Below are 12,659 nucleotides of genomic sequence, written 5' to 3' on the forward strand. Positions count from 1 at the left end.
CATGTACACTTCATAAAGTTTGATGACGGCGTGGGATTTTGGATGTTCCACTGTATTTGCCCCCCCCCCCCCCCCCACCAATCGATGGCAAATACGAGGCGGCGTCCTGCGAAGCCACGAGGAGAAATATTACACTTCAGTCATGCGTGATGAATAAAAAGTGCTTCATTTCTGCCCTTTAAAGTCCAGCTGGGAGGCAAACGGGCCCAGCGAGTGGAGCGCTCCAGAGCGAGAGCTGGAGGCTCCGTCGCTGATTGATTGATGGGGCCTATTCCCGCAGAGCCTCATCTGTCACCAGGATCAGGGCGGGCCCCGATCCAGCAGCAACCATCCATCAAATAGAAGCAACACAGTGGAGGAGTGGAATGTACTCAAAACAACACAAATCTCTTTTCCTTGTGTCACTTGTTGTTAGCAGGCATGCTAACTGTATCTTCCTCAAAGCGAGTACTCCCTCGTTCCAGCCAGCTTCTTAGTCTTGTCAATATTATTGGAAGTGAACAAGGTGACTGCATTCCCATCAGCAGTGTTGCTGGAATATTACTGTGCATATTTAAAGCACATTCATGTATTCCCAAAGAATATGAGCATTGCTAGATTCATCTTTCAAAGTATCAATGCATGCATTTACACCACTGGAATGTGAAGTGAAGGTTCCAGTACAGCAGCAGAATATCAATGCATGCATTTACACATCGGGAATAGGAACTTAGGAACTGGAATGTACTGCATGTTTACTGCACGCACACACGCGCACGCACACACAAACAGCATGGAGGTCACAAACTTTGGTATCACAAAAAGGCTTCTTTCATCATGGTGTGCTGCTCGCTTCTTTTTACACTATGAAATGAAATGCTTATGAAATGTTACAGGGCAGCACGGCGGATGAGTGGTTAGCACGCAGACCTCACAGCTAGGAGACCAGGGTTCAATTCCACCCTCGGTCATCTCTGTGTGGAGTTTGCATGTTCTCCGGGTACTCCGGTTTCCTCCCCCATTCCAAAAACATGCTAGGTTAATTGGCCACTCCAAATTGTCCATAGGTATGAATGTGAGTGTGAATGGTTGTTTGTCTATATGTGCCCTGTGATTGGCTGGCCACCAGTCCAGGGTGTACCCCGCCTCTCGCCCAAAGACAGCTGGGATAGGCTCCAGCACCCCCGCGCCCCTCGTGAGGAAAAAGCGGTAGAAAATGAATGAATGAATGAATGAATGAAATGTTATGAAATGCTTCTTAAATTGTAAACCTAAGAACCAATTACAGGCAGACGTTATGAGGTAGTGACGGGAGACTCCATCCTTTTACTAACTGCAGGGATCCACAGTCACTTGGAATCGGGTACTTGATACACCGAGTTGTACGCCCAGTAGAAATGCATAGAAAGTCAAGTTGTAAATCGAGTACTTGAGTCACTCAAGTCACCCATCACAGAGCGTATGAAGTCATGAATCAGTTACCCGAGTTCATGCTCAGAGCATTTTACTTAGAAACTCACACATGCCCAACAGGTTGTGAATCAATTACCCGAGTCGCCTGTCACAGAGCGCATGTAGAAAATGCAAAGTGTGCAACACGTCAAACCATCGAATACTTGCAATGTGGATACATAATGGAATACAGCAATGTGGAGAAACTTGGATATTGTGAATCGGGTCCATGAGCCACTCGAGCCACCCATCACAGAGCGTGTGCTTGAGTTGCGAGTTGCAAAGTTGTGAACCGCGTCAAGTGTTGAAACATACACCAGATCACACCTTGCCGAAACATCGTCCTGCTGGAAAATGTTGAGTGAATGAACTTTCATTCGTGTAGTAACCGCAGCATTAAACCGCTTTCTATTGATGCTCGCAGCAGAGAAAGGAAATCTGTCAACAGGCTGGGATCTACGAATAAGGTTTGACCTTATGGGTTTTGTCACATGTGATGCATGCACACCACACAGCGACGTGACGACTCTCCTTTCTTCAGCAGAACGCGTCCCTGCGACGTGAAGCAACAGCGTTGCGCATTAATGTGTGGCATCTGAGGCGTGCGAGTGTGCCGAGCGCCTCTACATCTCATAAAAGCTGCAGAGAATTACAGCTGATTTCCTTCGCTCTGCCGCTAATGGGCTCCAAAGCCATCAGAGTTCATTCAGCAGCAAAATAGTTTGCCTTTCAAAGTGCGTCCGCTCCTCTGGAGATTGAATTCCAAAACGCTAACGCGGAGGCAATTCTGACGGCGCGCTTCATTTGGAGCAAAAGGCCGTAAAACGAGATGAACTTTGCCGTTCGCGGTGGGGATGAGTACGTTCTTCAAGAGCATTAAGTGGATTTCTATGGGAAGAAAAATACTACCAAACTACAGTATGCTCACATATCATCAGATTTTGCAAGGATGCTCTATCTTGCTTGCGTAGCGATTTCCAATCACGTTCTCCTGTCTGTTCATAATAATACTGTCCTCTTACTTGGGCCAACATCGCTATCGATTTGGATGTCGGGGCCAATGATTAGCAGGGAGAAAATATGTCTAGCTTCTGTTGGTTCTATCTGAGCCAGCCTCTGCCATACCTGTAGGCAGTGAGAACTAGAGTGTTCAAAGACACACACACACACACACACACACACACACACACACATGGCGTGTGATTGACAGCTCCCCAGAGGGCCGCAGTGAATAATTCAGCAGCGTCTGACAGACAAACATCAGTCGGAGCATCAGACGGGCAGGTGGCTGCGGATCATCAACACTTTCCCCGCAGGCGTCTTTTTATTCATAATCAATAACTCTATTGAATTTTACATGAAGTTCTGTGCGCCCGGACGCAGAGGCACGCCCTTTTAGAGACGCGCACACCAGCCGCGGGAGTCCGTCACGGGTCAAAAATCGGGAGCGGTGTGCTGTCGCGACATCTTCGCCGCCCAAAAATAAACCACAGCTTGGCAGCGGATCAACTGGGGTTGTTTTAACTGGATATTCTGACTATATTCTTGTAAAAGTGCAGCTGTGTTTTTTCCACTCCCACTGTTGATTTTCACTTTATTCCCACAGTATTTTGACTTTATTCTGGTATCATTACAACTTTTATGATCTGAATAGATAGTGGGTGTACCGAGCATGAGAGCACTAATTGTTCAGATAAGTGTCTACTCGTGAAAATGGGTAAAACGCTATGATGCTAACAATAACATTCGAACAATGATAACATGCTAACATTAACATACAATACCCAGCATGGTAGAAGTATGTGTGTGCGTGTGTTAGTACTTACGAAAATGACAAAAATGCTATGCAATTAGCAATGCTAATGTTAGCATGTTAAACCTAGCATGATACCAGTAAGTGTCTGCCAATGTTAAAACGAATGAACATGTATTAAAATGCTATTGCACTAATGTTAGCATGCTAGCAATGCTAACATGTTAACATGACCATGCTATCACTGTGCAACATAACATTATCACAGTAGCAGAAACACATGCTAACTATGCTAACATTAACATGCAATTAATAAGCATGGTACCTCTAAGTGTCTTCCTATTTTAATATTCATAAAAACAACAGGAAATGCTATGATTATCATGATAGCAATGCTAACATGTTAATGAACACCCAGCATGGTAGAGATAAGTGTCTGCGTGTGTTAATACTTACCAAAATGTAAAATGTAAAAATGCAACTATGCTAATATTAACATCGAACTAACATGCTCACACCTGACATAATAGCACCAAGTCTCAGTCTTAAATAGCTTTCTACTCATGAAACAACTAAAATGCTATTATGCTAGTGTGGGCAAGGGTTACACTAGTACGAGTGTTAATCAGTTTGACCTAGCATTAAACCTAGCATGATAGCGCTGAGTGCCTGCCAATGTTAAAACTAATGAAAATGGATTAAAAGGATATTATGCCAAAGTAGCATGGTAGCAATGCTAACATGTTAATGTGAGCATGCTAGCACTTGCTAGCATGGTAGCGCAAGGTAGTGTTTCCATATTTTAATACTCACTAAAATGAGGCTAACATTAGCATTGGTTTCCACTGATGAAACAGCCAAATAGCTACAATGCTAATGTTAACAATGCTTGCAGTATGTTAAACCTAGTATGATGCGCTAATTGTCTGCCCATGTTAAAACTAATGAAAATGGAGAAACTTACTACCATGCTAGCACACTATAAATGCTAAGATGTTAAATGAGCATGCTGGCACTTCGCATGATAGCATGTGTTTCTGTAAAAATGGCAATGTTGGCTACTATGCTAACGTTAACATGCACAATAGCATGCAAGGTAGCACTAAGTGTCTTCATATTTGAATACTCATTAAAATAAATAGATAGACTTCCTTTATTGTCATTGCACAAAAACACAGCAGTGAAATTGCCAAAGAAATGTTGTTGACAAAAATGCAATGAGGCTAACATTAGCATTGGTTTCCACTCATGAAACAGATCAATTGCTACAACGCTAATGTTAGCAATGCTTATGTTAAACCTGGTATGATAGTGCCATGTGTCTGCCGACATGTTTTTCCTGCATTCCAATGGACTGAATGAATGAATGACAATTGAGGATGCAGTAAATAAAAAGAAATAAAAAAAACGGGTTGCTTTGTTATTTGTTAAATAACCGTCAAGCTCTCGTTACCCACGGCAACCACATTTTAGTGAGTCTAAGTGACAGGACGGTGAAATTAAAATGAAATGTGAGGGCAATAATGTGTGCACGCACACACACACACACACACACACAGAATGATGAAGTGTAGTTGGGCTGCCAGTGGTCCATCCACTCTGGCTGATTATCAGCAGCAGTACCACTGACTCGGCACAGCCGCCGTCGGTCCACCCCGAACCGCCACAGGCAGCCCCCCTGTGGGACAGCCTGATTGATCTGGTCTGGCACAGGGGAGGGGAAGCCCTTAAATTGCCTGAAAACTAACATCATGGCCGACGACCACTGCCACTGTTTCTTTCTGCTTATGTATGCTTGGAATGTAAGATATCTTTTCACAGAAAGCCTTTTTCAAGAACACCATGGTCTGTGTGCCTTGAAAGATGAGTCCAAATCATGAAAAGTGTCCGGTGCCGGGTGGGACGGCTTTTGAAAGATGTCTGGGATTGAATGAGTTAAGGGCTACACAGGTGTAAAAATAAGTGCAGCAGGGTAACAGCCCATCATCCAGAATCCTTGAACCGTGACCAAAAGGTCTTTCCCTTTTCTGTGTGTTCTAAAAAGAGTCAAAGCGCTGGCTAGCATGCAGGAGCTAGCCCTTGTGCTGTTTTTTGTGCATAAAAACGACTTCTCAGGTTTTATTGGTTTACTTTTATTTGGATTTCACCTGTTTTATGGGTTTTATGGGATTGTGCATTTTTACTCGTTTTACTTTGCTGTTTTTCTAAGAGTTTTTGTTTGCTTCTTGTAATTGTATCTCTCCTTTTTACTCTTTTGCTAGTTTTGTAATGCTTTTTTGTTATTCTATTATACCTTTTTGCACTTATGCCCCTGTGTTCTTTTTCCTAATAGCCATTTTGCTCTCTTTTTGCATTTGTTGTTTTTCTTAATTTTTCCTAGTTTTTGTTTGCTTTTTGTAACTATATTGTTCCTTTTTGGTAGATTTCTGCTCTCTTGCTACGTTTTGTAATCGCTTTTGTATTTATTGTTTATTATTTTACTCCCTTTTGACCTTTTTTGCAGTTTTTGTAATTGCTTTTTGTTTTGTGTATTATGCCATTTTGCTTTTTGTCATTGTAGTGTGCCTTTTTGCTGAATTTTTGCGCTTTTGCTACTTTTTAAAATGAATGTTCCTTTGTGCTATTTTTTTTTGCTGTTTTTGTTATAGTATTTGTTTGCGTTTTGTAATGATACTGTGCCTTTTTGCTTCTTCTATAGCTTTTCTGTGATGACTTTTGCTTGTTTTGCTTTTTTGGGTTTATGTAATAGTCTTGGTCTTTAAATTGGTTATTGCTCTAATTGCCTTTTCTAATTGTGCTGTCTATCTCAGGACCACGGACAGCTCCCAGGACGCGGCCACTGTGCGCCTTGCCATGGATGGGATGATAAAATGTTACGTAATATCATGAAAAAGCAAAGCCGGGCCGGTGGGATGGGTTTGAAAAGCAGCAGATAGAGAGTGAAACCAACCAGATAAGAAGAAGACGTTGAGGAACTGTTGGCAGTGTTGTGTTCAGGCTCACGGTTAATGTGCATGTGTCAGCATGTTGCTGTTGATCATTAATGCTCTTTATTACAATCTCCGCACGCAATTACGTCAAATCCCACATGCTCGCTTTGAAAAGGAGCTGGCGTACAGGTCACCTGCGGGTGTAAGTTCACCTGAGTACCCACACTGTGGGGCGGGGGCCATATGCCGCCCGCTGCGCCTTCTAAAAATCAAACATTTCAAGTAAACAACAGGCAAAGGTGATCTTTACACAGTCACTTCCTGTTCAGTGCAAAATAAAGACATGGCAGTATTACGATTATTATTATTATACTTTGACATCCAAGAACTTGGCTGGTCCAGCAGTAGCAGTACGACAAGCGTAACATGCAGGATGTCCAGCGATACTTTAAAGCACAGGCAGAGCTAGATGTGATTGTGGCTAGCTTAGTAGTAGCTTAGCCCCTGTATGTTTTACAACAACATGAACGTGGCGAGGACACCACCAAAATGTCTAAACCCTTCAAAGAGGATGCGCTGAGCGTTTGTTTCCTTTTTCTTCAGCTAAAGATGGTCTCAGGCGGAATCTTGTTTTGGCGCACTACCACTTCCCCATCAACGTGTACGTTCCATCCTGAAACGCTATCTCTACCACTTCCCCATCAACGTCTACGTTTCCTACCCAACTCATGGGTCCAACGTAGTCACATGACTTCCATAGCTATATTAGCTTTGAAGCTAATAGTGTCGCGTGGTGGTTCTTTGCAAAGCCACATCGCCAACTACTGGCCCGGCATGGACATTACACATCACTCCGACAACGTTGCCATCTTTACTTTTCACAAAACAAACAATGGTGCAGTTTTTTTACGACATTGTCAAATACCTTGACAATAGTGTGGAACAATAGTGGTAGCTGGACACGCACGCACACACACATACACACACACAAGCACACGCACACCAGCAGGGGTGTGCTGATGCATGAAGCAGACACGTGTGTGTTGCCACGAGCAAAAATCAACCAGCATGTATGGTGCACACACACACACACACACACACAGACACACACACACACACACACACACACACACACACAGCTACATATACACATACTGTAGATCCACGCGTGTCCTACCTCCATACTTGTCCAAGCTGTAAGACGTGCAGCACCGACTGAAAGACCCACATGCACACGGTGCAACATCTCCGGGGTCGCCCGCCTCTCTCTGCCGCCGCCGCCGCAGGCGAGCAGGAAGACGCGGCGGCGGCGGTGGCGTTGGCGGCGTTCGCCGCTGCCGCGCCCGCGCCGCGCTGGTCACTGTCCTTGGTGCCTAAAGCGGCGTCCCCGGTCGTCGCGCTTGCCGCTGCGCCGCTCGCCGCCCCTCCGTCCCCGCCGCTCAGCTCCGTGTAGTCGTACACGAACCACCGGAAACTGAGAACCTGCACGACGGCGGACGGCACCACGACGAAGACGAGGGTCAGGCCGAACCACCAGTAGTCGTCTCGCAGGTAGTAGTCGGCGGCCAGCCACAGGTCGGTGGCGCCGTCGGAGAAGAAGACGAGCAGGGCGCACAGCACCCAGCAGCAGTCCAGCAGCGTGTAAGCCTCTCCGCCGACGGGGCCGCGCCGGGGCCGGGCGGCGGCGGCGGCGGCGGCGGCGGCGGCGGTAGCGGGGGTGGAGGCGGCGGCGTGGCCCGGCTCCGAGAGGCTCCTGGGCGGGTTGTCATCTTCCACAGCCACCGCTGCTCCATCAGACTTAGCGGCCATGTTGGATGGGGTAGGAGAGAAAGACGGAGGAGGAGGAGGTGTTGGAGGAGAGGAGGGGGCTGTCGGCGTGCAGCAGCTTAGAGGGATGACGTCATAACTAGCCTCATCATTAGCCAATTAAGCGTCAAGGACCATTTCGCCTTCCTCGCAGCAGATCTAGACTAGGTTGGCCCCAAAAAGATCAAGTCTGCAGCAGATCAATGCCGCATGCATCTTTGACGACATTCCCAAAATAGTGGAATATTGGGAATACCACATGTCTGTTTCTGCTGTCTTTTATATATATATATTCATAATAAAAAACAAAAACAGCTAATAGCGTCGCATAAAGCTGTACGCATCTTCAGGTTAAATCCAGGTGATTAGATGCTGGATTAAAGGTCAAACGCCCCCTGGTGGACATCATCATGAGTTTGGAATTGAGGGTGACCGTCACCCCCCCCCCCCCAATAAAAAAAAACACAAAACATACACGTTAGGCTCATATTGGAGAATTCGAACGTCTGAAGTGATGCAAATGTCAAGAAAAAAAAGTATCTCATCTTTGTCATCCTTTTGCTCTTTCTTGCCATTTTTGCTGTTCTTTTTTATTTTGATAATATTTTCTGGTATTTGGGGCTGTTTTGGTGGTATAATAGTGCCTTGCTAACTGTCAAGCAAGGTGGTGGAAAGGCAAGGTCTGGGAATGCACGAGTGCTGCCTGTACATATCAATCTCACTGTTCCGAGATCTTAACGTCTTATTTTTTACACTTTATTTAAGTATATATTTACACATTTGTATTTTTACATTTTTCTTCATTCATTCATTCATTTTCTACCGCTTTTTCCTCACAAGGGTCGCGGGGGATGCTGGAGCCTATCCCAGCTGTCTTCGGGCGAGAGGCGGGGTCCACCCTGGACTGGTGGCCAGCCAATCACAGGGCACATATAGACAAACAACCATTCCCACCCACATTCATACCTATGGACAATTTGGAGTGGCCAATTAACCTAGCATGTTTTTGGAATGTGGGAGGAAACCGGAGTACCCGGAGAAAACCCACGCATGCATGGGGAGAACATGGAAACTCCACACAGAGATGGCCGAGGGTGGGAATTGAACCCTGGTCTCCTAGCTGTGAGGTCTGCACGCTAACCACTCGACCGCCGTGCCGCCCATTTAAATCATTTAATATTTTAATTTTTTTTACATTTCTATAAAAAAGTATAGATTTGTTTTTTTTTTTAAATATAAGTTGTTTTTTCTTATCTTCTTTTGACCCATTACCTGAGTGAAGTTGGCCCCCCACCTCACTCAAAACTTACCACAGTTTATTACTTAGGTCAACCAAAGGTCAGCCAGCCCCCCAACATGCTCCGAATTCAACCAAAGTAGTCTCATTTTTTTGTGCTAGGTTTGCACAGTTAAAATGAAAGTTTGTGCTGTTTTAGTTTTTGAGTTATTAACGCAAATTAAATTAATTCCAAATTATGTAATAGGCCAAAACCTAAATAACTTAATAACGTTAATAACTCCAAATTGATGGACGAGTGGTTAGCGCACAGGCCTCGCAGCTAGGAGACCGGAGTTCGAGTGGACCCTCGGGCATCTCATGTGTGGCTTTCTCCGGGTACTCCGGTTTCCTCCCCCATTCCAAAAACATGCTAGGTTAATTGGCCACTCCAAATTGTCCATAGGTATGAATGTGGGTGGGAATGGTTGTTTGTCTATATGTGCCCTGTGATTGGCTGGCCACCAGTCCAGGGTGTACCCCGCCTCTCGCCCCAAGACAGCTGGGATAGGATCCAGCACCCCCGCGACCCTCGTGAGGATAAGCGGTAGAAAATGAATGAATGAATGACCAGTTATGAGTGAGTGCATTTTAGAGGAATTTCTGAAGGCATTTTGTCTAACAAACAAACAAAGTAAAGAGTAAAAAACCACCAGTGAGATATTTGACTCCTAACTGTGCCGTGTTCATACACCACAGAGGAAGACGACTGCTCAGTTTTACTTGAATGTACGTTCTGATGTCATTGTTGACGGTGCTGCTGCTGACCCAAGCGGGACGGATCTAGAAGCCCTGGTCTACAGCGCTGTCCCTTGACTGGAATCAAATGTTTGACTGGGATTTTTCCAAAAGCGAGCATCGCCTAGCCAGATGGTTCTTAGCGGCTCATTAAACGCTGCAAGTGTGAAGCACACCGGAGGTGCAGGCTTTAATCTAAAGCAAGGGCCGTTATTTGGACGAGCTTATCAAACGGTGCAAATACACAAATGTAGCTTTATTATAGCCTTCCTCATTTTCCAAGCTTTCATCCCGGCCTTCCTGATGATTTGCTCATTTGCTCCGAGCCAAGTCAATCCTGTAAAAGCTGGGGAAGAAAAAAAATGCGGATTTACGAGTCGGAAAAGCCACCATGGCTGACGTGGCCGAGTTTGACGGACAGCTCTCACCACTCAGCAGTTTGGACAGTTAGCAATGCGTCCAAAATGTCTTACTCACGGAAATAAAGTCCATAGAAATCATCTGTTCCAGGGTCAAACTGTGGCCACCAATGCCAGGAATCATTATGGCTAGATACTCTGTAGTGGTGTAATAACTACAAAAAGTCGACTAGAAATAGAAATCATCAAAGCGTGTCGCTGATGAGACTGAACATCTGTTGTGATCCCCTTGTGGGTTTTCCCTTCTTCACTTTTCTGCTATACATTTCAGCTGCAGTGATTATGTTGCCTTCACAAAATCACCCATGTCAGCTCTTCCGACTAAACCCGAGCCCCGCCAGGACGCCACCTTTCGTCTGTCTCAGGCGTCAAGCAGATCCATCACTCAGCCTGAGAAGGTGATTGATGTTTCCACCTGGGGGCGCCACTGATTGACAGCCACCTCGGGCTCTGATGCCTCCTACAACGACTCAGCTTCTTTATCCACGCCTACAGGTAGTTTGTTTCATTTAGCTATCGTTTCGATTTCGGTTGTGACTCACGACATTACTTCCTGAACTATTTGAAATGATTACGCCTCAGCAACGAAGATGAATCAGTCCAAAAATGGAAACGCTCTCATTATGATATTAACAAGCGAGAGAGCGAGAGAGAAGATGGATGGCTGAGACGATGGAGGGCTATTTCTATACCCTACTTAAAGATTCTGCTTTAATGACGCCTTTTTTTGTCTTCCCTTTAGCTCCTGGCTATTTTATTTGCTAACGACGTGTCACCTTTAGGATCGTTATGTCTTTCTTCAATCGCATTTTGCACAAGCCAAAAGTACCACATGAATAAACATGAATGAATATCAATTCAATAGAAATTAGTCACTCTTTTCTGACGCTGTCAATCAATTTTGACATTGGCTGCATGCCATTAGAAGCCGCAAAGGGGGATTTCTTTTTAAGTCAGCTGTCGCCATCTGCTGGCGCGAACGGGCAACAACACCACCTCCTCGCGCAGAAGAGTCATTTGATTGGCTTCCGGGTACACTAATACCCGTGGAATCATGGATGAGAGACTCTTTAAAAGCACGCATTGTCATTAAGAGCACATTTTTAAACACTTGTTGCTGTGCCAGAGAGGTTTCCTGCCTCAGGATGTTTACTTTAGGCCATTTCCTGCGAATCTTCCCTCTTTCACATTAGTCGCCCTTACCGTCTACTCCCCCGGCAGCCAAGTTTACACATATAACTGAATCCAAAAGGAGGTTCCACGGTAGTTGAAGGAAGCGTTGAAGGAGACGGGAACATGGCGGGACACGCTGGGACACGCTGGTCACGTGACCCACGTAGGCGGCCAAATGACAGAGTGACAGAGCCAGCAGCAGACCGAGAGAGAGAGGGGGGAAGAGAGAATGAGGTGCCCCACAGTCCCTGAACACACCAGCGGCTAACCACACACTCCATCTCATGGCTCCAGACACACACACACTATAATATATAGTTAGCATGGGGGGGGGATGGGGAAAGTGAAAGCAGGAGACAAACACTAACAAGAAAAGACGTCTCAATGGCGCCCAGCTTCTGCATTGAGCGGCACTGCAGACTGCAGGGATTGGAACAATGACCCCACACGTGTCCGTCCATGCCTCACATGTACAGAAAAGCAGCCTTGTGTCTGAGCATTGCTATGATATGTTGTGATGTATCTAGAACATACGGACTTCACGTTTATGGATAGCATGCAACATTAGCTATACACCATTATTAAGCTTTTATATTGGCCACAGTTTGACCCTGGAACAGACAATTTCTATTGCCATTACTATGAACACTATAACCTCTTTGCTTGCATGACTGCTAAGAATTGTTTGCTATTTTCATGGATTGACACATATAGTATACTGCAAACACCACTATCACGATGTGTGTTAGCATGCTAATATTAGCATAGTAGTATTTTTAGCCGCTTTCATGGGTAGACACTTTTATGAACACTTATTACCATCATCCTAGGTGTTAAAAATGCTACTGGGCGAGAAATGCTACTATGCTAATGTTATGATGCTAACAATTATACCAACATTTTGAGCATTTTCAGAGGTAGGCCCTCCCATGGTATGTTTTTGTGGTCAAGGAAACCAAAAGCAGCACAGACCAGCATACATTATGTTTTCAAGCTGGTATGGAGGTCATGTTGGGAACTGGTCTATGCTGGTCTGGAGGACCACGGAACACGGAAACACAAGGTACGCTGGTCTGCGCCGTCGTATGCTGGAAGCTGGTCTGTGCTGATTTTTTCAGCAGGGCTCGCTCAGT

The 12,659-nt window shown here is 45.3% G+C and overlaps 1 protein-coding gene across 1 annotated transcript in view; it reads right to left on the bottom strand.

The window, feature by feature from the left end:
- The window catches only part of LOC131104239 (XK-related protein 7-like), a 54,209-nt gene extending 46,164 nt beyond the window's left edge, over positions 1 to 8,045 (bottom strand). Inside the window, exon 1 of the mRNA XM_058051216.1 lies at positions 7,292 to 8,045. Coding sequence (XP_057907199.1) covers positions 7,292 to 7,923 — 632 coding nt within the window. The 5' untranslated portion in view covers positions 7,924 to 8,045. The remainder of the gene's footprint in view (positions 1 to 7,291) is intronic.
- Positions 8,046 to 12,659: the final 4,614 nt, after the last annotated feature.

The sequence above is a fragment of the Doryrhamphus excisus genome, chromosome 16, assembly GCF_030265055.1.
Source record: "Doryrhamphus excisus isolate RoL2022-K1 chromosome 16, RoL_Dexc_1.0, whole genome shotgun sequence".
Lineage (NCBI taxonomy): Eukaryota > Metazoa > Chordata > Actinopteri > Syngnathiformes > Syngnathidae > Doryrhamphus > Doryrhamphus excisus.